Source organism: Macadamia integrifolia, chromosome 13, assembly GCF_013358625.1.
Source record: "Macadamia integrifolia cultivar HAES 741 chromosome 13, SCU_Mint_v3, whole genome shotgun sequence".
Classification (NCBI taxonomy): Eukaryota; Viridiplantae; Streptophyta; class Magnoliopsida; order Proteales; family Proteaceae; genus Macadamia; species Macadamia integrifolia.
The window spans coordinates 28,858,998-28,884,258 of NC_056569.1; the positions used below are offsets into that span (position 1 = coordinate 28,858,998).

The window sequence follows — 25,261 nt, forward strand, 5'->3', positions numbered from 1 at the left end:
CAAATGTGTTTCCATTGATTTTTATGTTAGCGAAGGATCCAACACTACCTTTTAAGAAACTCTCTCTTATGGTTCACAGGTCGAGTGAACCACCACTCAATATTCGGTTTGGCCTTGCAAGTCCCACACTTCTATTGGTCCAAAGCTCAATCAGACCACCGGCCTTGTGTTCCCCCCTTTGCTAATCTAACGTGCACCATTTATCATTCAAGGGAGAAAGGGGTAAATTGGTAATAAAAATCATAATGGAATGTTGAAGCATTTAATAACGAATGATTAATCAAGGAATTAAGGTCCATATGCCTAGAAAAGACCATGTATTTAAGAAAGTGATTAAGTTAATAATTATTTTAGAAGCTAACGTGTTTCGTTTGACCTCAGAGACCGATCATTACGAAATAACAGAGAAAGAGAGAGAGAGAGAGAGAAAATGAGAGAGTCTGCGATGGAAAAGGGAGACAGTGTTTTGATTTTTTGGACCATTTTATGTCACCATTTTCTCACTTAAGTCTCCTCTAAGGTGTTTTGCCTCTTGCTTTCTTACACTTTTTCCGGCGAGGTTTCAAACGGAGAACGGGAGAAGGCCGTGGAGATTGAAGAAAGAGCTACTCTTGAACGAAGATTAGGTCTCTACGATCGAGAGAGAGCGATGAGAGGTGGAAATAGAAGTGTTGAAACGGTAAATGCTGCCGCTAGTGCGATCGCCGCTGCTGAGAGTCGAGTTCAGCAGACCACGGTTCAGGTAAATCACTTCTTCCATTCATTTGCTCTGATTTTTCTTTTTCCACTTAGTTCGTTTTTCTTTTGTGTCCTTGTTTTTTGTGTGCTCCAATTTAGTTGTAGGTTTTGTTTTAATCAGTTCAGAAATTTAAGATCTGGTGAATTTCAGTTTATGCTTGTCACTGGAATGATTTTTTTTCTTCTCTTTCTTCTTATGCTTTTGGTTTGCTATCTGATATCTGGATGCAGGTAGCTGGAGACTTTCTCGGTTTGGATTATTTTGTATTGTCTTTGACGGTTGTGTTGATAATTTTCCCCTGTTCTCTGTTATGTTTTGAGGGTTGACTTTTATTTCAAGGAATGGGATGGCTTTAGGATGCAGTAGGTTTGGAGTTTTCAGCAGGTTTGGGGTTGCTTGCTCTTGTTTCCGGCAGTAGACGTAGTTCCTATGCGTTTAGTCTATAAATCTGCTCTAGAATCTCAAAAATGAAGTCTTGGTGTAAAAAAGAACAGGTTTTGTTGGGTCCTGGCTTCGCCTGTTCGATCTCCCTCCCTCCCCACACTCCTTTTTTAAAGTAGCTTCTCGTGGAATGTTTCCCTGCTAGTAGCCAGCTGTAGTCTTTTTTTGCCATGATGATGGAAAAGATAATCTTGCTCTTTGTTGAAAGGATTCGGGTTTTTTTTTTTTTTTTTTTTTTTGTGCTCTGCCTCTACCAAGCCTAGAACCTTTGGCCTCAAGGTTGAATACATACAAACCATTGAGGTTGCAAAGAGGCTGGTTTGTTCATATTTAGATTAGTAAAGGATTCTTCAGAGATTTTGTGCTTGACTGCTTTTCTCCCGTGAGAAATATAAGAATCTCAAATTTTGTTCATTACCATCTTGAGTGTTGGATGTTGATGTAATATTTGCTTATCTTTATTGCATCACTTCTTGCATCGTTTTCTTAGCCTGGATACAGTGTCAGAACTATATATTGCAATATAGCGATGAGAGGAAAACAGAACCATGAGTGCATGATTGTTATATTTATACTGCTTCCCACGGGTGTTTTAACATGTTTAAACTTGGGAAATAAAAGAAAATTGAGTGTTTAAGCAAAATGATTTGGATTCTCTGAGGGTTGAGACAACCTTTTTCGTGCATGTCTTTAGTCTTTTCGGTACATAGATGCTTCTGAGACCATTAGAAATATCATAGTGAATGAGTTGCCTTTTCATTTGAATTTCTAGCAGCAATATAATGGTTGAAGTGATTCTGCAGCCTCAAACCTTTCTCCTCCCCCTCTTAAATGTGAAAACAAGCTCATGTCTTGTATGTGTTATTCAAGAAACCCTATTTTTCGTACAAAGAACAAAGCATAGATTCTGGATTTTGAAATAGAAACTGACATGCTATGTCAAAGGGAATAGTTTCTATTTGAATTTGCAATACAGACGGGTGTTTACTTTACTGGTGGGATTCTAGTTTCTGCCAATGATTTTTTCTTTCTTTTGGGTTTAAAGTTGTTATATAGGAGGGCGTATTTTTTTTTCTTGGATAGATATAAAGGGCAAAATATTTTGGATGTTGAGAGTTATTTGGGCTCTTAGCCTCACTTCACTTTCTAAATTCTATGATATAACTTGGTCCTGTGGTTGTTTCTTTATATCTTTCTTACTGGATATTTTTGTGTATCCGATAAATCCTTTTCTTGTGTCGAAGAAGTTCTTATAGTAAATTTGAAACTTAGACTTTTGAATCTGTTCTGGGAGTTTAATGGTTGCACTTTTCCATATAAACTGATAATGTTTATGAGGGATCACATCCCTGCGGGTTTGCAGATAATATTGTGGATCAAATTTAATATAGGTGAATTTTATATATTTTGGCTTATCTTCAGGTCTGAATACTACTCTCATGAAGATGCATAACTTTTAAGTTTTTAGCGCCTCTGCTCATTGTTGCCCAAGACAACGTTCAAGAGGGCCGCAACTTAGAAAAATGAATAGGAAACCCAAGGTTTTGGAGAGATGGAATTTGCTTGGTGAATTATAGTCCTTCCTATTGTCTTTGAAAATGCAACTTTATTTCCTTTTGACCGTTCCTGACTAGCATTAATTGTTTTAGGTTCCGACCATGGTTACACTTCAAGGGTGGTGAGTTGGATATTGGCATTTCCTATCTACACCTCTCTTTTATTTTTTAGAATTAATTTTTTAACATTTGTTATCATGGTAGCCTGCTATAAATCCCATTGAGCTTCAGTACCTTGACTGTTTAAAACTTTACCTTGCCAATAATAGAAGGGGAAAAAAATTTTTAAAAGATAAAATTAACTTAATGGGAATGACACCACACTTTTTGAATAGACTTAAAATTCCATTTGGAGTCCTAAACCAGTTATACCATCATTTTATATCTAGTGTGAGGTAAAAATCAAATTTTTTTTTTGGGTGAATGGTAAAAATCATCTTTGACAGCATATGTGATGTTGAATAACATTCCTAGAGTTATAGCTTCCTCAACCAAAGAGAAAGCTCATAAGAAACGAATTTCAAGGCTATGATAGTAGAGTATAGAGTAGTTACCCTTTGTACTAGAAAATGCTAGTAAGTTTTTGCATCTTTTGCTATTGGGCATTTAGCAGCACCCCCCTCTCTCTTCTATTTGGGGCTGCCGGGGGGGGGGGTGTTGGTGGTGGTGGTTTCGGAACTCATGTCTGGGGAGTGGGGAAATGCATTCATATTGTACAAAACTTTCCTTTCTATGTATCAGAAACTCTTCCTCTGAACTAAGTAGTGACAGAACATGAGTTGGAAGGAGTGAATCTTCAAAAGGGTTGGGATTGAGCTAATCTTGACAGCTTTCGTGAATTGATAAATTGTTCAATATCTGGGTTTATACGGCAGAAAAACATGAAATGTGCTACCAGTCTGAAATTGCTGATGTGATCGACTGTGGTTGTAGTTGTGATTATGGCATGGAATACGTAAAAGGGGCATTCTAATATATGTGTTCCCTATAGGAGTTTGTTCAGTTATATTGTACTTTTGCTTGTGTTTTTTATTTTTGTGGCTTTCGTTATGATTTCCCTTTGAAAAAAAAAAATGAAACTTTATGGGGAATTCTCATTGTCTGCTATAGTAAGTGTTCTTAATGGTGGAGAGGCACTTTACCTCTATTATCCCCATAATGTTTCGTAGATATCATAGAGGCATTTATGAAGTAGCGTTTGTTCTAAGTGCCACTTAATGTTGGAGGAAAGAGTGTGGTGTTAGAATTTAGCTCTGCACTTGTCCAAGATCATCAGTTCATTTGTGCTTCTTTTGTAGCTCAAACCTGAAGTGTGAATTTCAGTCCAGCCCACCTGTTCCGTTCTCAAGGACCATTTAGAGTTCATTTTTGGGCCAGGCCAGGCAGAGCCATCCCATATTTAGTCCATTTATATATTTGCTATACTTCATAGAAGGCATGTGTAAAAGATAACCCTTTTTTTTTGCCCAGTTGGGAATAAAAGATATAACAAAGTATATATGAAGCTGTAAGTTAATCAATTTGTTTAGCCATTCTTGAACTGCAGGCACATACGTGATAATTTGAGTCCTTATGTGGGTACCAAAACATCATGAAACCTTCTCTTGCAACCCTTGCCATTGATTTTGTTTGGTTGCGGGTCTAGTTTTTTTCTGTCATTAAAATCTCCTATACTGGTACTGGCATGATGAACTTTCCTTTCCCCAGTCTAATTTTCTTGAATGGTTTCAATTTTCATCCCATTGGTCTTGTTCCTGAACGAAGCTGTAATTAAATTTATCCCTACTATATTGCCCCTGAGAAATTAATTCCTGTTCAACTGCCTTTCTGAATCACTTATTTTTGTTAGCTGTAGAATAACTACGTGTTTCCTGCTATGAATATTACCTTTCTTACTACATGTTTCCTTCTATTAAGTTTACCTTTCTTAAAACCTCTTGCATGTTTTTGTATATGCAGAAGAGAAGGTGGAGCAGCTGCTGGAGTCTGTATTGGTGTTTTGGATCTCATAGACATGACAAGCGATTTAGCCATTCCGTCCTCGTTCCTGAACCAACAGTACCGGGATCTGCTGCTCCTGCCACACAGAATCCAATGCACCCACCCACTGGGGTATTACCTTTTGTTGCTCCTCCATCATCTCCTGCTTCTTTTTTTCAGTCAGAACCTCCTTCTGCTACCCAGTCACCAAGTGGTTTATTATCTTTCAATGCCGTTTCAGCCAACAATTACTCTCCAAATGGGCCCGCTTCTATTTTTGCCATTGGGCCTTATGCACACGAGACTCAGTTAGTATCACCCCCAGTCTTCTCAACCTTCACCACTGAACCATCCACTGCTCCTTTGACTCCTCCTGAACCTGTTCAGCTTACGACACCTTCATCACCCGAGGTGCCATTTGCTCAGCTGCTAATTTCATCATTAGACCCCAATCACAAAAAAAGTGGGATGTGTCAGAAATTCACTATTTCCAACTATGAATTCCAATCATATCAGCTGTATCCTGGAAGCCCAATTGGGCAACTCATCTCGCCTAGCTCAGCGATCTCAGGTTCTGGAACCTCATCTCCATACCCTGATCGGGAATTCATAGGTGGACGTCCTTTTCTTCATATTGGTGCAGGGGAGCCTCCCAAGATCTTGAGCATCGATAGACTTTCTAGCCGCTATTGGAGGCCAGGGCAAGGCTCTGGCTCTTTGACGCCGGATGCCGCTGTACCAACCTCTCAAGACAGTTTCATTCTTGAGGGTCAGGTATCAGAGGTTGCATCTCTTGCAAACTCAGAAAATGAATCCCAGAAAGATGATGTTGTGATTGTGATTAATCACAGAGTTTCATTTGAGTTGACTGCTGAAGATGTAGAGGTTGCGGAGGTTGCAAGCTGTGTGGAAAAGGTGCCTTTGACATTAATTGAATCTGCTGCAGAAACTCTACCAGATACAACAGCAGAAGCACCCACTACTCAAAGGGATGGCATTTTAAGTGGAGGGAGTGCTTTTGATTGCCGTGTGGGAGAAACATTGAATGACATGCCTGAGGGAGCATCAGGAGATGCAGAAGAGGAGCAGCAGGAGAAACAGCAGCACCCTTCTCTCATGCAAGGGTCTGCGAAAGAATTCAAGTTTGACAATGCAGATGGAGGGACATCTGATAAGCCCACAATTGGATCAGAGTGGTGGGCTAATGAGAAGGTTGTGGGCAAGGAGTCAGGGTCCTGTACAAAGTGGGCCTTTTTCCCTCTGATGCAGCCAGGAGTCAGCTAATCTATATACATATCTAGTCATCAATTCCAACACTTGTAGCATAGGAAAGAAGTTTGACAGCATGGTCATCAACTCCGAGGAAACTCGAAGTCGAAGATGATATGCAGTGAGCAATAGCAATTGTGAGAACCTCACTGGAAGATGGTGAATGGAACTCGGTCTACTGATAACTGATTATACGTACCACGTTGCTTGAAGTTCTAAAATTGATGAGTTGTTTTTGGGCATCCCCACCAGGAAGGACTTACAGAACCATGAATTCTAAGGATATGTAGCATTGGAGATGACGTATACCTTTGATTTTCTGAATTTCAAACTGTTAACTGAACATTGACATTAGTATTGTCTATGGTTTTCATATATGTTGTCCAAACAGAAGATTGGAAATTCTCCTTTATGTCAAGCCTGTTCCCATCCCATGTAAGCTATAAAATTCAGAACTTCGGCAACTGCCAGTAACTGCGGGTACTACTACGGATTTTAATATTTTGATCTGTTGGCCAATTCCGGCTGATTTCTCATTGGTCCTGACTGACTGATTCTGATCTGGGATTGGATCGAGGCAATTGTATTCAGCCTTACCATCCTACTTCATAGAAGTAGCTGTTTCCAAGTTTTGAATCTATGATCTACATGTTTTGAATCTATGATCTACATGTTGCAATAGTGCAACTTAATGGTTGTCTTAATTCAAAAAATAATAAAATATGAGCAAGAGATTGCTGTTTGATAGCGTGGCCCCTGCATTCCTTGACTGGAGTCTTGTATCGTGGCTACTTCCACCGATTCTAAGAGGAGCAATTGCACTGGGAGTTCATGAAACTTGATGCCATCATATCATTTATCCTTTTAAATTCAAGGAAGCACGACGGACGGACAGGATGGCCTCAGCAAACGAAAGTGCCAATGACGACAACCAATCAAAGGTTACGACTATCCACCGTGAAATGACCTGGACGGATTCGTACCGTTTATCAAGGATCATAATACGCACGGGGATGTACGGGGATCAGATCCTCTACAATTCTCTCAAGTCGCAATTGGGTGCAATTTCCCCTTCATTTAACGACACGTGTTCTCGTTAACGTGGACAGCCAAGATTAAGTGAGAGAGATATGTGAGGGTAAGCTGGGTCTGGATCCAGAAAAAACCCAATTCGATCTGCAAAGGGGCTACCTCTGTCTTCTATCTCCGACTTCCCATCCAATGATTGCAAAGAGCATACCATTAGGCATAACGACGTCTCTCTCTCTTTACAGTGACTTACGTGAAGGGGCTTCGTCTTCTTTGCAATCGCACAAGTGAGAGCTTCGATCGATCTCATAACCCTAGCTGTTGGAGCTTGGCGGATGAAAAACATCTTCTCTCCTCCACTCCTCTTCTCCCTAAACGGTCAGTAAACCCATATTCTCTTCTTCTCACCTCCATCTCCTTTTCTCTTCTCTTCGATTATTGATCCATTTTCATCATCGTTGTTGTAGCAGACGTGGCTAGACTCGTGATTATATTTATTTCTCAAGAGCCTTTTAATTATTCTCCGCTCATCAATTGGGCATCCAAGCCGTTGTCGCAACTTCTCCGGCAACCCCATTGCTAGCGTGAGCTCCGATTACTTATGCTGCAATTCCGAAAAACACTTTCTTCTTCTCCGAATTATTTGAGTGATTGGCAAAGGAGATAGGATGAGCGAGAGAATAAAAAATGGAGGGTGTGTTGGACTCTGTAAATCGACTGGGAAATCTCAGATCCGTAGCAATATTGAATCTAGAACGGAAAAGGAGAAGAGAAGGGAGCGAATGCTCAATAACCTTAGATTGAGAGAGAAGACAGCCGCTGCAATCGACGCTGGAATCTGGATCGGGCTGGGTTTTTGCAGACCCAGACCCATGATGCCCTCAGTTTTCTCTCACCTAATCTTGTCCATCCATGTTAACAGGAACACATGTCGCCAGATTAAAGGGGAATTACACCTAATTGAACCTTGAGGGAATTGGAGAGGATCGGGATCCCCAGGGGGATTATCCACCTTGCGAGCTTGTGGACTGTCAGATTGGAATCTCATGGACACCATACTCTGTTTGATGAGATGAATACGCTCAAGATGTAAATGGCGGGAAAAATCGCAAAGTAACAGAGAAAGCATGGCAGATTTTAGCAAAGGGAAGAGAACGCTTTTCTTGTTTCATCTCGCTCATCCTCACGACTCTTTACTCTCTCGCTCGCTCTGGTTACTGTGATACTCTCTGGTTCCATAGCTTGGTCTCGCTCTCGCTCTCGCTCTCTGGTTGTTACGACAAGGTAAGAAATCCCAGAAACTCTTGATTAGGGTTTTACCCAAGAAGGATGGGTAGTTTCTTCTATTTCCTCAGCATGTCTGGAAATAGTTTTGGTTTTTAAAAAGGATCGATATTTGGGATTATTTTGTTCATTTTAGTTCTTTTATTCTATTTGTTGTTCTTGTGACTTAAGACTCGTGAGTCGAGTAGATTTGAGAATGACGGGAAAAAAAGATCTTTTTTGGGAGGGGAGGGTTAAATTATGAAATTTATCGAATTTGATTTTTGGTCTATTGAAAGAAAAAAAGAGGAAGGGAGAGAGGGTCGGAGGTTTAGGTCTTACAAGATCTCAGAATCTGGATGTGGTATAATTTTTGTTCTGTCTTTTCTGTTTTATTTGATATTTTTGCGTATAGAGAATGGATCTGGAAGCTTGGTTCTAAGCATCTAAAGTAGCATTTTCTCCCTTTTCCTATATTGTGGAGCTCTTGAAAAACTGAACTTCGTAAATGGATTGAAGCAGCATCCACAGATGCAATGTAAAAAGCGGTAACTTGTGGGCTGTTGATTTCTTGTCTCCTCTCTGTTTCCACCATTGACAGTGGATACCCTGACTGTGACTGGGACGAAGAAGGCTTCTTGAGCGTGGAGAACATCCTAGATTGCCAGAGAGTGAGTGATTTCATGATAGCAGTAGCTTACTTTACGATCCCCATTGAGCTCCATTACTTGTTAGCTACTCCAACTTCCCCTTCAAGTGGGTCCTTTTTGAATTCATAGCCTTCATTGTCCTCTGTGGCTAACCCATTTGCTCAGGTTGGGCTTACACTCCAGAAGGTCAATATTTCAGAAAGATGCAACCAAAACAATTTAATTTTTTTTTTTTACTACTTCAGTGATATCAATCCAAAATGACATCCCCATGGGGATGGTCTACAGGGTTCATAACTACTCCTCTTACCATAGGACGCTTGCCTAGCTAACATTTAGATCCGGCTCTACCCAAACTATTCATATGGTTCCTAAGATAATGGAAACCATAAAAATTCATTTAAGCGTAATAACCGCGCCAAGTGCTATTTTTACCCAAGGGTTTGCCACTTCGGGTATTTTAACTGAATTACAGCAATCCACAATATTGGTTCCTGCTCTAAAATCCCAGTGGTTAATGATGCACGTAGAAATAGAAATCATACCAAACCAGCACTAAGTACATTTGAACAATTACATCTGATTATCTTTTCCTTTTCCTTTATTAATTTATTTATTTTATATATATTTGGGGTGGGGTTGTGATTTCATCCTTTGTTTGTTTGTTGTAGTGATTGAGGCTACTCTTACTTGGATATTGGATTCTTACATTTCATTTATGTCATCTTGTTAGTCCTCTATTTCTTAATGGATGCAATTGGATTATGTGGATTTAGAGAGAGTTTCAAAGCAAGTTCATTGATATCATCATTTTGTGTAACCATGTACTGCTTCAATTGATTGATTGAATGGTGGAATTGAGTTTTTCCTGGTTGGATATTGGATATGTTTTTGATTCCATCTTTTGGTGTTTTTTGTCATCTTTACTTTGAACTAATGTTCATTTTATCTTATCCAGAAGATTGTAGGGGCTGATAACCATTTTTTCCCCGAAGATATGGGCAATGAAGAGGCCCCAAAAATTACCAAAAGAACAACCAGATCATCCTCTTCCACAGTTCATTCAAATAGTACCACTGAAACCAGAAAAACAAATGATCCCCACCCTCTATCAACGAGCGATTATCCAGTAATTGGTGAAGAGCCCACAAACTTGGATGCTTTACTCTCTTGTTTTCCTGGTAGACGACTTCAGATTCAAGAGCTCCTGCACTTGATTGGTCCCTTGAATTGTCCCATGCTTCCTCTCTTTCTTTATGGTGGTGCTTCTACTGGGAAAACGAGTATCATAGTTCAAATTTTTAGACATCTCAAACGCCCATTTGTGTATTCAAGCTGTCGTACTTGCTACAGTCCACGTATCCTATTTGAATCTACACTAAATCAGTTGTTGCTTCATAGGAGGAATATGGAAAATAGTTATTCTAGTGCAAAGCGCTGTGAAAGACCTGCTGATTTTGTTAATTTTCTCCGTGAAGCCTTGACAGATTTTATAAATAATCTCAAGGGTTATGTGAGAAAATCATGTCCAAAGGAGCCGGTAGACCAAGGAGGTGGAAGGATGGTTTACTTGATATTTGATAATGTGGAGCTTATTCAGGAGTGGGACAAGAATTCTGGTATAATTTCCTTACTGTTCAAGCTCCATGATATCCTGAAGATGCCTGATGTGGGTCTGATCTTCATCAGCAATACATCACCAGACACCTATTATTCAAATACTGGCTACGTGGAGCCTATTCCTGTTCATTTTCCAGATTATAATGAGGGTGATCTTTCTGAGATCTTTATGAGAAACCAGAAGAATCCAAAGCTTTATTCTTCTTTTCTTGAGTAAGGAAGATTTGTTTCCCTTTTGCTGCATCATTGAGTTTCTTTTATTTGATTTAATTTAAATAGTGCATCTGTTTATGTTTTGTGTGAAGCAGTGTGGTCCTAAGATCTTTCTGTAGAATTACAAAACGGGTTGATGAGTTATCTACTGCTTTTCAACCATTGTTTGAGAAATATTGTGAACCAATAAGTGATGCGGGGATTGTTCCAAATGAAGAAATGAAGAGAAGGCTATTCAGTCACCTTCGACCACACATAGCTTCTGCTCTGAATGAGGATTTTAAGGTCTCTTCTGTGCCTTCTTTTAGTGTTGAAGCCAACAAGAATAAATCCCAACGAAAAGGCAGTATCATGAAATTTGGAACCGGGGAATATTCTGATGAGTTAGATCTCCATCTGTCTATCTCAGCCAAGTATCTGCTTATTTCTGCTTTTCTTGCTTCAAGAAACCCGGCCACCCTTGATGCATCCCTATTTGATTCAACAGGGGGTTCAGATGGTAGAAAGCGCAGGAGAAAGTAAGTATGCATCATGTCATTGAATGTGGTTTACAGGTGATATGTAATCAAGCATTACATGGTTGGGAGACTGGCTTGACCCAAAACCTTTTGGGTAGCAAGGTTCCTAGATGGGCAGTCTGGGAAGGAATCGATGGATGGGCACCCCCTATTTCTGCTGCATGGAGGGATGATGTGGGAATTCTGTCAGATATTTGGGTTATGGCCAATGCGGCAGAGCAAAGGGTGCCTGTTGATAGATTCCTTCCCAGATCGCTCCTCTTAAGAAACATTTTTTTTCCCCTCCTTTTGGGGTACAGGAATGATGGCAATGTCTTAATATCTTGGTATATTATTATGGGGAAACCGATCCCATAACTATGAGCCTATGACCACATGTTGAAATGGGTTTTATTGGGATTCAAAGGACCTCAATAATCAGTGACACAATTGCCTCTAGTTTCTGGTGATTGTTTGTAAGCGAGGCTGTTCCTCGTAAGAGTCCTTGGGAGGTCATCTGAAGAATATCTCATTGCAAAATTTGACTTTTTCTTGATAGGAGCTCTGTAACTGCAATGGAGCATAAGGAAACTGCAGAGAAAGAGTTGCTCATGAAAGGACCAGGATCTTTCCCATTGGAAAGGCTGCTAGCAATATTTCAGTGTCTCATATCAGTGGCAGAAGGTCCACTCGAGGAAGAGCAGCAAGATGCTGGTCAGATGGAGTCGGATGATGGTGAGATGGGGCTCATGTCTGATGTTCTATTGCATCTCTCCACACTGTGTAATGCTAATTTTGTCACCAAAGGAGGAACCTGCCCATTAGAAGGATCCACTAGGTACCGATGTAATGTGGCTGAAGAAATGGCTTTAAAGGTATCTTGACATACTCTTACATTTGAAGTTTATGGATCTGTTTTTAGTTGATTGAAATACTTAAGTTCCTTATTATATCCTCTTCAGAAAAGCCATTTTTATTCTCTTTTTAAGTGTTTTTTGTTTGAAAATCTTGATAGGTTGCAAGGAGCTTGAAGTTCCCTCTATCCAAGTATTTATATAGAAGATGACCTGTGAAGCGGGTATACATGCACTTCTGATGTGATTTCTTGTTTCCAGACCTACTCTTGGGGATCTATAATGAAGACTCCATGCTTTATCAATCATTGCTTATGGAAATGAATATGTCCACCACTCTTGATGGTGCAATGAAACATGAACTCATAGATTTTTATTTATTTTTGATAAAGAAACTCATAGATTTCATATGGGTTAATATAGGTATTAAGGATGGTTGGAAAAAGGTTTTGATTCGACAATTATTTTATAAAAGATTTCACTTTTGGCCTTTTGGAGGCTCGTTGCTCCAATAGTTTTCGACCAAATTGGTTTCTATTTTTCTTCTCATTTTAAAATAGTCGGAATTACGAAATCATATTTTTAATTAAAATGTGGTGTGGTCCAAGGAAATTAATGGATTCTAGATCTAGAGTCTAGACTAGGGTCCAGATAAAATCAGGCCTACGCCCAATAAACAAGTACCCGAACCTTATTATCCAACAAAAAAAAAAAAAAAAAAAACAAAAACAAAAAACCAAAAACAAAAGACACGAACCAAAGACGTTCAAAAACGTTTTTAGAACGTTTGGTAATGTTAAAAAAAAAACGTTTCTAGAGTTTTTCTGTTCCATGAGAACAAAAAAATGGAATAAAACGTTTAGTGCATTTATGAGGTATTTCGTTTTTTTTTTTCTGAACAAAAGGGGGAAAAAAAAGACAGTTGACGAACAGAAAAGATAGTCTTCATTCAATTTCGTGCCTCCCCCAACCCCCCCCACAAAAAAAAAAAAAAAAAAAGGGTATTTTGACACAGAAATTGAAATTTTCGTCTTTGACACAAGACATTATTTTTAAAACAAAAACGTTACCAAATGTAGTCTAGAGTGTAAATCTATGTAGCATTTCAAATTTTGTGTGGGGGAGTGTGATCCTTGTGCTTAGACACATGGGAGGAGAAGTAGTTGGCTTGTCCCTGATAATGGAAAATGACATCTTTGTGGATACTTCTTTGTGTGTTTTCATTGGCTCTCTTACATGCACTTCCTCATGTGTTCCCATTGGTCTTCATGCTTGTGGAAGAACCACACTCCTATTGGGAAAAAAAAAAAAAAAAAGAGGTGACCAATAACCAAGGGTTCCACTATGCAACCAAAAGGACAAAAAAAAAAAATATATATAGATATATATATACTCATCCAGGCCAATGGAAGCTCGCAATTTGGATAGATGATCTTCCATTTGATTAGGTTCCCTTTAAGTGTGCTTGAGAACAACGCGGCCTTGGTCCCTTTGATACAATCAATAGCACTCTTTGTGTCTCAAAAGTATTTTCAAAGACACCAAAGAATTGAAAGAAAAGATTCTAAACACTCCAAGTAGAGGACCGTGGAGGAGAAGCCCTCGCGAGGTAATGTCCTCCAAGAGTGTGGCTCCCCTTCATTCTTTTTCATGTTTATCATCCTTTATTCTTCTTTTTCATACCAGTCTTCTTCGTTTAAGTTAATTTATTTTGCCTCATCTTTCTTCATGATTACGACCATCCTTTCTCTTCATAACATAAGAAGTTCTAATCGTTCTAATCGTTATCTTTAATGTAGTTCTTTATTCTTGCCTAGTGTAGAAGGATTAGTAGTGGATTTTTATTAATCTTATCTTATGTAAAAAGATTAGTAAGTGGATTGTTATTAATCTTATCTCATGTAGAATGATTAATGGATTTTTATTCTTAACTTATGTAGAAGGATTAGTGGATTTTTATTCTTAACTTGTGTAGAAGGATTAGTGGATTCTCTTCATCCTTACAGCCCTCACCAGTCCTCTATGTATTTTCAGGTTGGTAAAGGGAAAGACACACTACATCCATCCATCAACATTCTGATGGAAAACTTCAGCCATTCTTTGGAGTGATCGATGGTGCCGTTGCAGTCTATTTACTTTCAGGTTCAGCATTTGAGTTATTTATTTAGAAAAATCTAGAGTCTTGTTCATCATCACAATCTCAAGTTTCGTTTTCCCTTTTATTTTCTTCTGTTTTATGGATTACTACCAGATTTTGTTAGGAAGGAGAGAAAATCAGATACTTACCAGGCTAGATACATTGCGTGACTATATATCTTTGATCTTATTACAACAACAATAACTCGTCCTTATCCCAACTAAATGAGATCTGCTACATGGATCCGATCGAAGGCAGAAAAAAAAATTTTCACCTAATTGGATCTATTCGAGGTCATACTTAAGACATAAGACTTAAACTATGCATGTCTTTTCTTAGTACTCTTATGTTCATTAGGAGAAGTAGTATTACGCAAATTCAACTTTCAAGATCTTTGACTTCAATGGGTTGGAGCACAAGGTTGCGTTTGGCACCAATCTTTCATAGATGAAAAGCACTTAATTTTTACTCTTTTACTTTCTTGAAAAAATGTTTCTTGTAAGTGGTTTTTATTGTCTATCAATAGTTAGTTATTTAGTAAATATTGAAAAGGAGGGTTACATTTAAGGGTGTTATATTTTTCGATTCGGTTTAGTGCTAGATTTTTTAAGTAAAACTAAAACCAAACCATTTAATAAACGTTTCAACAGTTTTGATTTTAAAAAGATTTTATTTAGTTTTTTAATTTCTTTTATTCAAACGATTTCATTCTCTTATATATATATATATATATATTGTAATTGATGTAAATGTAACGTTGAATTGAATTGTTTATTGTTATATGATTTTATTTTAATAATTGTAACATGCAAGGTTATAGCTAGTTGTTTATATGTTTTTATTTTTATTCAAACGGTTCTATTTGTTCATTCTGACCCTAATTGCTTATTATAACACTTGAATAACTTAACTTACTATATATTAATTGGTTTACTATCGGTTTAATCTTCTTGGTTTGGTTTAATCTATTTAACTAAAGGGACTAAATTTTGAATTAAAATCAAACCATTTATCAAACAGTTTTACGATTTTGATGTAAACGGATTAGATTTTGACTTAATTTTGGCACCCTTAGTTACATTTAGAGGGGCCCATGGTTTTAAAAAATTGAAAATCCAATTGATGAATGGACTGATTCGGATCACAATAGCCTTACCATCCCTATTTGTGTATGTGTGTTGCTTAGGCATTTACCTTTTTTTTCCATTTTTCCTGTGGCAGAGCTATCAACAATGCCTACTTCAAATATGATTGTTCCTGAAGGTCTTACAAAAGATAAATATGGAGACTGGAAGATTTATATGAAGAGCTATTTGTTAGGTCAAGGGCTTTGGGACATTGTGGAGGGAATCGAAAGTAAACCTGAACCTACCCCACCTGAGTTCAAGACCTAGAGAGAGAAAATGGAAAGGCTCTATACGCCATTATAATTTCATGTGAAGAGGAAATGTTATCTTTCATTCGGGAGGTCGTCTCAGCCAAAGATGCTTGGGATCAGTTGGCCTTTATGTTCCAAGGAACTAATATCCCAATTGAAGAAGGTATATAGCCTAGCTTTCAAAATTTATATTATTGTTAGTGCAAGATTCCGCCTTTTGCTAAAATCTGCACAACATATATTAGAAACTGGCCAGGAGGGAACTCCGGGAAGGAGGTTTCAATGCTTAAGTCAGATCTCGAACCGGAGTAACAATTTTTTTCTCAGTACTTAGTTTGATTAGAGTTTTACCTCACCAATTTGCTTTGGCTCCTTTATATAGCGATTTCCATGGTTTTAAGTATCTCCGATACCGATACGATACCTTCCGATATGTATCTTAAATTTAGTCGGTCGATACGATACACACCGATACGATACATTGAATTTTTTAAATCATTTCGTATCGATATATATCCTACAATACATACCGATATGCATCAATACACTACTAATACACATCGATACGATATGACATGCCTCGATACGACTCTATGAAAAATATAAAATTGAGGTAAAATGTACGTTTCGGTATGTATCGATCGGTACGTATCGGTATATATCAGCATGTATTGGTGAGTATCGATATATATATCGGTACGTATCGGTGAGTATCGATACGTATCGGCGCTACGGTCATATAATGGCCAATATGGGTAATTTTTCAGAAAAAAAAACTATTTTTTGAAGGGTTTTTGTTCCAAAGTTGCTGTCAGCCATATTTCTCTCTAACTAAAGTGGAAATCAAGGTTGGGAACAAGGATTTTACATTTATGGGACAACTACAGACCTTGAGTTCTTAGTACGATACCCTCAATTTAGTGTTTATGCATAATACATATTATCAATAACTTTTTTTAACAAATTCTTTATGCAAAAGTGTTTAAAAAAATGTTTCCTATCCATTTATGTGTGTATCTTTAGCGTATCTTATTGTATCTCCGATACGATACGATACCCTCCGATACGTATCTTAATTTTGGCTGACCGATACGGCGACCGATACCGATACTTTAATCCTTGGCGATTTCCTTCCTCCTTCTGATTGGCTGAGATGTCTTCTTGGAGGTTGACGTGGACTCTTTGCTCATTGGTAGGTTTACCTCCACTTGCTGCTGAGTTGGCCAATCTTGTAACGGTTAACTTGACCATGGTTTATCCTGACCAAATCCTAGTTAAAAACCGTCTAACTCTCGTATGGTTAAGTTAGGGGGTGTGGTTAGGATAGGGGCAACCTTGCCAACGTCGTCACACCTATGCTGACCTGGATTCCTTCATCATATGAAGCGAGATGCGGTTGTACCGAACACAGTAGGTGTTAGTCTGTGTTGAGGTCAGGTCTCATATTATCGATCACCATGGTCAAATCTATCCGTGCTGATCATAGAGCTTGGTTCAATATTAGTTGACCAATCAATGGATTTCCAACAATTATGGTAAATCAATCATCTTTCCTAACATTTTGAGCTTTTAGGTGAAACGGTAACATAAACTTGATGTCAGAACAGAGAGGTTGAATGTATTGATATACAAATTTACATTGCTCTTTCTTGACAGTGAACTTTTAGGTGAAACAATAGTGAACATATGCTTCATTTGGCAGCAGTGACAGCGGCCGACGCAATGCGTGGTACAAGGAACTGGGCCTTATTTCAGGCAGTGTTTTGGGGAGAATGTTGGGAAAGAATCAAAAGTCTCCTGGATGAGCATCGTGAGGACTCCTTCACTGCAATTATTGCACCAGGCCGGGGAACGGTTCTTCATGTTGCAGTTGGAGCTGGGCACTTGCACCTGGTAGAAAAGTTAGAGGAGTTGATGAGGAACCCACCAGATGCCTTAACTACAACTACAAGGGCATGTCCTGATACTCCCCTTAACATTGCCGCACGTTGTGGATTCACAGAGATTGCAGAGTTTCTTGTGAAGAGGAGTATCTATTCCTTGAAAATCCCAGACAATGATGGCCTTGTACCAGTTGCTACAGCTAGCCGCTTTGGACACCAAGACACTGCACGTTACCTTTACCAGGTCACCACCAAGGAAACATTGATTGAGGGAGACCGCAAGAGTGGTTCTACACTTCTTATTGGTACAATTTTTCATGATATGTATGGTAAATCCCCAACTCATAAGTATACTAATTTAATATATTATATTATACTAAAGAGTAATCCAGTGCACAGGGTTTCTATTAAAATTCAGATCTATGACCAACATGTTGCATGCGATATCGCTATAGATCTGCTTAGCCACTGCCCACAGCTGGCCATTGCTTTTGATTTCACTGGTGGGACGAGTATTCGACCATTGGCAACAATCCCAAATGCATTTCCAAGTAAAGAAGTATGCAGTATATGGCAACAGTGGATCTACACATGTTAAGTACCCTTTCTTCTTTTATTCCCATATAAAAATAAACACCCTTTTAGAAAAAGAGTACTGAATCTTTTTTCAAACAATCCAAATATTGAATATAGCCAACTTGTCTTAAATGTCATGTCATGGGCTGTGAAGCTTTTACATTGAAAATTACAAAGGTAATATCAGCAATATACCAAAAACTAAGATGTGCACTAATTAATTAATAAAGAGGTAAATAAAATATGTCCACTTGTCCTTGATATGTAAAAAGAGATCGAATCAAGCTTACATACGAGAACAATCTTGTTCATCCCTTATCTTCTCTCTCTTCATTTAATAGATTCAAAATCCAATAACCAGAGATGTACGAGATTGTTCTTGTGCGTGAACTTGATTCTTGATTCATGTAAAAATACCTCACTTTGGTGCCCATGTGAAGAACTTCCTTCCCCCACCTATAAACATTTAACTCAATATATCCGAATGCACTGCACAAGTTTCTTTTCTTACTGATTTTTTTTTTCTTTAAGAAGACATTCAGGTTTAACTAGTCTTAGTTCACATCAGCTATTTATTGAAACATAAAGAGTTGATGACATCCATGTTTCACTCACAGGTGCCCCCATTTACAATGAAAAAAATATACCGAGTCTTGACATGGGTGACGCAAAAAGGGATCACTTTACCATTGAAGGTCTCTCTCTTATCATTTTATTATTATTATTATTATTATTATTATTATTATTATTATTATTATTATTATTATTATTATTATTATTATTATTATTATTATTATTATTATTATTATTATTATAGGCTATTAATTTGAAATAGTATAATTAGAAGTAGCATGATCTCATTGTTTCTAAGTATTTTTTTTTTACTCCTCTTGTATGATTTTTTTTAGTGGTAAAAGTTTTAAAAATAATGGTTTTCAATATGTTCATATGGCCTTAGCTACCATTTGGGTTTTATCATAGCCAGAAGGAGGGATGCCGATCGTGTAGATTTATTTTGTTAGATTTTTAAAACTTCTGTTATGAGTTAATATCAGGTGACAAGAGGTAGACCCAATTCATAATATAATCTAGCATTTAATCATATTACTAATCTATTTGAAAGTTTATATTTTATGTTGCAGCTAGCCACTGGTTGTATGGAGTTTGGAGTGCACTCAAACTATTAGGTAAGAGATCTGCTGTTGCCTCCCACATAAAAAGAGATTCCTGTACCCATAATTTTGTTTTCAGAAACTTTTTGAATCTTTAAAGGTCCTGAGTTCCTAGAAATTTTCTTAGTTTCATTTTGTCAATTTGATATTTAGATAATTTTGGAATTACCTAAATAAAAAACATGACATATTAAATTCATAATATGCTTTTGTCAGAAAGCATTTGGCATTTCAGAACATAATTAACTCTTATTTATTTATTTATTTTTTTAAATCCTCTAATTTGATTTTTGAAAGATTTTATGGAGACTTAGTTCTTGAACTTTTTTATTTTTATACTCAGATTATAATTTAGTTGTGATACCCTACTTTTTAAACCCTGTCTAATTACACGGTTGACCCGGTTTAACCATACAGGACCCGAATCAGAGAAGGTTAAAGCGGGTTCCTTATAGACCATGATGGCAAGGGTGACTTTGAACACAGGTTGGCCAGACAAGTCCGAGTCAGTGCCAGAGGAGACGGGTGTACCTAAGCCGTGCACATGCACGTGTCATAAGGCCATGTACGGATAATGTTGATATGTAGCCATATCCTAAAGCGCATACGTATAATATACCTTGTGCCGAAGGTGAGATACATGCCGAGAGTCGAATTCCATCAAAATCCCACTTGTTGGCCAATTTTCGGCCCTCAGGTGGGCGGTCACAGGTGGGCGTATTCGCCCACCTGAGTGACCCACCCATGTGGTTACTAGTTGTTTTAGAAAATATAAATAGCATTATTGTGTTTTTCATTTTCTCATTTATTACATTAAGAGGTTTGGTGAGAAGAGTAACGAGGAGAGAGAAAAGAGGGGAAAAAGAGAACGGAGAAGAGGAAAGGGGAAGGAAGAGGAAGAAGAAATGGATTTAAGCGGCGCCAAGGTTTGATCTTCCTATTCCGACGTCGGAAGAGTGATCTCCAACACGAGATCTACGATTGGAGGTGAGCAAAGGCTATGTTTCTTAAACTTTCACCAAACTCAAGTAAAACCCTTGGTTTGGGTAGAGTTCCTTGAGGTCTTGTAAATCCCCCTTGAGATGATGAATCTAAGGTTTGATAGATGGTTTATGTGTTGATTTTGAAGGATTTGAAGAAGTGTTTACAAGGTTGGAGAAGCATTGGTGATTTCTTAAGCTAAGAAGTGATTTTGGGGTTTTGAAAGAGTTCTTGAGCAAAGAAGGTAAGATGGCTTCTCAATCCTTGAATCTAACTTAGATCTAGGTTAGAATTATCTTATAAGACCTTGAATCTGTGGAAAATGTGATTGAAAAAGTCCCATTTGAGTCCCCAAAGGTTAGAAAAAGTTTTGAGGAAAAAGACACTTTTTCACCCTCTCAGGTGGGCTGAGACCGGTGGGCCGAACGGCCCGCCTGAGGGCACCGGCCTGAGAGGGCAGGCCCTCGGGGCCGACCAGTGGGCTGACCTGCCCGCCGGCCAAGACCGATGGGCCGACCCGCCCACCTGAGATGACTGGTGGGCCGTGATAGGTGGGCTGTCCGACCCACTCGAGAGGCTCCCAACGTGATTTTTATGTTCGAATGGACCCAAAACGGACGTGCAACCTTCTTTTATGATTCTAAATATGATTTTGTCATCAAATCTTGTTAGTTTTGACCCCAAAGTGGTGAAATACTAACCCCATTCACTTATGATAGGTTAACCAAAATTTACGTTTCTCGTGCCGGATCTCACCCGTGCCGGGCGTGAGTCTTTGTACACGACAAGTAAGTGGGGAGAGGACTTTTGGCCTTATTTTAAGGCTTATTTGACATTCATTCAATTGTATCTAGACTAACCATGTCATCATCCAAACTATGTGTAGCTTTGCCATCCTCATATGATTATGACATGTGTGTTGTGTTTTACTTTCTAAATGCTAAATGATGATGTGCTTATGTGATGAATGATAGGATCATTGTGCATGGTGCATTATTAGACTAGATGCCGTAGTCAGCTTGAAAATGAGTGCATTGGTGACCCGTGGAATGGGACACGGTGGTATTATGCAATCGTACTATGTCATATAGGAGCATACGATTTAGGATTATCATCTTCCCATGCTACGACCCTTTCCAACAGGGGTTGAGGTGTTGGGCTACCATTTGGGGGGAAGCAGTGGTCGCGGTTGTCGGGTCACTGTGGCAGTTAGACATACGTCCGGCTGGTCATTAGGATAGTTGGCAACCTCGGTGGTATATTCAAGAGGGTCAATCGTACTGCTTTTAAATTACTGGAGTCAGCACCTTTACTTTCTGTCATTTACTTTTATGTTGAGAGCCGATAGTCAGCATGCTTTATTTTTTTGAGTACTCATGGTGGGCCTTCTCCGACAGCCCTATGAGAGTATCGCGGGATGGAGTTCGCGGCCCGTACCCGGAGCATACGCGCACTGTGGTTGTAGTAGCACCAAACCAAAGACTTAGTAATGTTGTTTAGGTGGATGAGATTTAAAATGAATTGCATAGCATATAGTGCATATGGATGTGATTATTGTGTGGATTGTTGTGTGGTCCTTCTTTTCAGTTACTGAGCTAGTGAGCTCATCCCACGTGCGGACCTCTTTTAGATGATTTTGCAGGTCACCAGCCTGAAGATCAAAGGTCGGGCCCCACAGTTGAGTTTCCCAATGAGAATTGGTGGGTCCCCGAGGAGTATGAGTACGGTACGGATTACACGTGCAAGGGCTGTGCTGCGGGACCACAGTATTGACACCGTACAGAGTTTTACTTTTTGATTATTTTGATGACCCCTTTTTGTGTACTTGATACGTGAATTGTTATTCTTTTTGTGTAAATTTCATGCCTGCGGGCCCACATGTATTTATCTATATACTACAATTTGGGTATCAAGTATATTGGGGGTATTTACAGGTAAATTAAGTCTTCCGCTGAACTTTTGAACGTTTATCTTAGATGTGTGTATGCTGTGGTTGGGTACTGTATCAGATGATCCTGACAGGTTTGGATTAACCGGAGTTAACCCGGTCACCGGTCCGGTTCTGTGTGAACGGGGTGTGACATTAGTAGCATAAGATTGAAAGGAATTTACTATAAAATTAACAAAATTTATTTTTAAATGTATCTATTATTGTATGCATACCTACATTACCTACAAAGAATGGTTTTATCTTTTCATTGAAGGGATATGGATCCTCTCCTGTACAACTAGGCGCCCAGTGCTTATTCGATGGCTGGAATCACCCAAAAATGCATCCCATCATATAGGTAAGAAGCCCAAGAGGCTCCCAACAGTAAAATGTACGCCGGGCGCCCAAATGCACTGGAGAGGATTGATCTGATTCCATCCTAAAATTATAGCTTTTTAAATAGTTTTAATTATAATTAATAGAGTATTTATACAAGCAAATCAAAATATTAATAATATATTTACAAAATTTGTCTCCAACCTCTACTGTCATTTGTGTTGTAATTGTTCCAAAGTTATATGTTTTCTAGTTTCTACCTTCACTATTTGGGTCTTAATTTATTTTTTCATGGTTTTATATATGGTAGTCCCAGGTATCAAAAGCACTCACAATAAGAAGAGAATTCAAGTCCAAGCCCTTAAAGTACTCAAATGCATTTGTTCCCAAATTTCAAGTTTGGACAAACCAGAAGAACCTCTAGCAGTTCAAGAGTATGAAAACCTTTTCACTGCCACCAAGTTAGGGATTGTTGAGATTGTCAATGAGCTTATAAAGATAAATCCCAACTTATTACTCATTCCGGATAAGCAAAATCGAAACATATTTCAAGTTGCAATTCTATATCGGCAAGAAAAAAATCTTTAATCTCATTTGTGGAATAAGAGGACAAATGGCTTTGCTTTCACCTTTAACTGATAATGTTCGGAACACCATATTACATCTAGCTGGAAAGTCTCCTCCACCCTCGCCAGGTGCTGCTTTGCAAATGCAACGGGAGCTGCAATGGTTTAAGGTAATGTTGACTTCAAATATTTCTGTTTGCAGACACAGAAATAGGCATAATTTTCTATTTCTGTTTTCAAAAATAAGTGAAACAAAACAGAAAAATCAAACGGTTTTTGGGGTGTTTTTTCGTTTTTGAGCACAGAAAAACGGAGAAACCATTTTTGGAAACAAAATCAAACGGGCCCTTAGTTTTTCTACTTGCGAGAAACCCTTGGGCTACAAACACATGTGTTGTGCAATGATCAGTGTACCCCTATCTATCTGAGCACAAGGGCTTCTCCCGAACAGAAAACACTTGTCCTAATAAATATTCCATGTACGTAGAACTAAATCAAACAAAACCACTGTGCCTAGATTGAAATGAAATTTAAATAAAATCATGAAATATATAACAAAAAATTAAAACCATATCATGATTCAAATTTTTTGTCAAAAATCACTCGAGGGCATCAAGTCCATTAAAAATTTTTAAATCTATCTTAAAAGTGAAATTAAAGAAGATCAACAACAAATATTAAGCAAAATAACAGTTGCTTCTAATTAAGTTTAAGTTGCCTTCAAATAATATATTTATTTTAATTTTTAATCACCTTAATTTGCACCATCACATGCAGGAGGTGGAGAAAATAGTACCATCATTTGTTAAAGAATTTCCCAACTCAAAGGGCTTGAATCCTCTAGAGGTGTTTACAGAAGAGCATAAAAAATTAGTAGAAGAAGGGGGAAAATGGATGAAGGATACTGCCAGTTCATGTATGGTTGTTGCCACACTGATTGCAACCTTTACATTTGCAGCAGCTTTTACTGCTCCAGGAGGATTTAATTCAGATGGGTTTCCCATTTTCCTGAGAGACAAACAGTTATTTTTTCCTTTCATAATTTCAGATGCATTATCACTCTTCTCTTCTTCGACTTCAGTGTTGATGTTTCTGTCCATCTACACATCTCGTTATACAGAAGATTTTCTAGATTTATTGTCGAAGCGATTGATAATTGGTCTTGCTACCCTCTTCTTCTCAATGGAACAATGATGGTGGCTTTTTGTGTAACCCTTTTTCTTATCCTCAGTAAACAGTATAGTTGGGTTGCCATTCCCATCACTTTCCTTGCTTGTATCCCAGTTACATTGTTCATTTTGTTGCAATTTCCCATCTTTCTTGACATGGTTCGTTCCACATATGGTCCTGGATTATTCATTAGCCCCAAAAATAATCACAATAAAAAAATTATTATTGAGAGGCCTAGAGCCCTAGCTTCTATGTATATCAGGCCAGCGGTCCTTTCTTCCTTCTAATATAAGTACTCAATTATGTCATATATCTATGTTGTTTCACATATATACTTCCTCTTATTGACATTTTCTTTGTTGGGTTGCTAAAATAATAAGACGGCCTGTTCTAATTTGAGGATTGTTTCCTTGCTTTATAAAATAGGAAAGTGCTCAACTATATATTTTGCATATATGTAGGCTGGTAAGTTGCATAATGTTGACTGGTTAGTCATCAAAACTCTTCTGGCGATCATTGGGTAGCATGGTCCTTTGGCATTTCAGATGTCACGATGTTGCCCTAAAACTGGTAAACAATACCGGTACATGTTGAGAATAATCCTGCATTAGAAACCTCTAGGACCTCGAATGCCTTCATATATCAATTGGGCCTCTTCATCTTATGGTTTAAGATTTTAAGGTTTATTATCTTCATCTTATGGTTTAAGATTTTAAGGTGGAGAGTTCAACATGGAATCATAACCATCAGGCATACTATATTAATAATACATTTGTATAACTTCTTTCTTTAGTAGATACTGTTTGAGTTGGGTTTCCCTTCTGTTGATGGCAATGCCGAAAGTAGAAGGAAGTCTAGTTTTCATTTAGATTTCTTTTTTGGGATGTCTCTTATTTTGGATATTCTTGATGTACATTCATCTCTCATTATTTTTTTTCAAATTATATTATTAAATTCTTCTGATTCTAGGCCCCCGCCGCCGCCTCCGCTCCCCACCCCACCAACACAAAAAAAAAAAAAA

At 38.2% G+C, this 25,261-nt stretch overlaps 2 protein-coding genes and 1 pseudogene across 5 annotated transcripts; all 3 read left to right on the forward strand.

The window, feature by feature from the left end:
- The first annotated feature begins 389 nt into the window (after positions 1–389).
- LOC122059506 lies at positions 390–6,465 on the forward strand. Its single transcript, XM_042622311.1, has 2 exons — positions 390–742; positions 4,696–6,465. Exons 1-2 carry the CDS (start codon positions 650–652, stop codon positions 5,998–6,000), a joined length of 1,398 nt encoding a protein of 465 aa, XP_042478245.1. The 5' UTR covers positions 390–649; the 3' UTR covers positions 6,001–6,465.
- Positions 6,466–7,189: 724 nt separating this feature from the next.
- LOC122059505 (origin of replication complex subunit 5) lies at positions 7,190–12,623 on the forward strand. 4 transcript variants are annotated; one of them, XM_042622308.1, is made up of 6 exons: positions 7,190–7,392; positions 7,485–8,298; positions 9,889–10,760; positions 10,853–11,278; positions 11,817–12,132; positions 12,273–12,623. In XM_042622308.1, exons 3-6 carry the CDS (start codon positions 9,925–9,927, stop codon positions 12,321–12,323), a joined length of 1,629 nt encoding a protein of 542 aa, XP_042478242.1. In that variant the 5' UTR covers positions 7,190–7,392; positions 7,485–8,298; positions 9,889–9,924; the 3' UTR covers positions 12,324–12,623. The 4 variants fall into 4 exon arrangements, with proteins under 4 accessions (XP_042478242.1, XP_042478240.1, XP_042478244.1 ...); XM_042622306.1 differs by having other exon boundaries at positions 7,191–7,392; positions 9,886–10,760; XM_042622310.1 differs by having other exon boundaries at positions 7,194–7,392; positions 9,886–10,760; positions 10,856–11,278.
- Positions 12,624–23,117: 10,494 nt separating this feature from the next.
- Positions 23,118–24,527, forward strand: LOC122059161 (annotated as a pseudogene).
- The last annotated feature ends 734 nt before the right edge of the window (positions 24,528–25,261 follow it).

Excerpts from the sequence above, each read along its gene's own strand:
- LOC122059506 (XM_042622311.1), top strand. The coding sequence starts at position 650 with ATGAGAGGTGGAAATAGAAGTGTTGAAACGGTAAATGCTGCCGCTAGT. Across the intron at positions 743-4,695 it reads TTCAGCAGACCACGGTTCAG|AAGAGAAGGTGGAGCAGCTG; the intron begins GTAAATCACTTC and ends TTGTATATGCAG.
- LOC122059505 (XM_042622308.1), top strand. The coding sequence starts at position 9,925 with ATGGGCAATGAAGAGGCCCCAAAAATTACCAAAAGAACAACCAGATCA. Across the intron at positions 10,761-10,852 it reads CTTTATTCTTCTTTTCTTGA|CAGTGTGGTCCTAAGATCTT; the intron begins GTAAGGAAGATT and ends TTTTGTGTGAAG. Across the intron at positions 12,133-12,272 it reads CTGAAGAAATGGCTTTAAAG|GTTGCAAGGAGCTTGAAGTT; the intron begins GTATCTTGACAT and ends AAATCTTGATAG.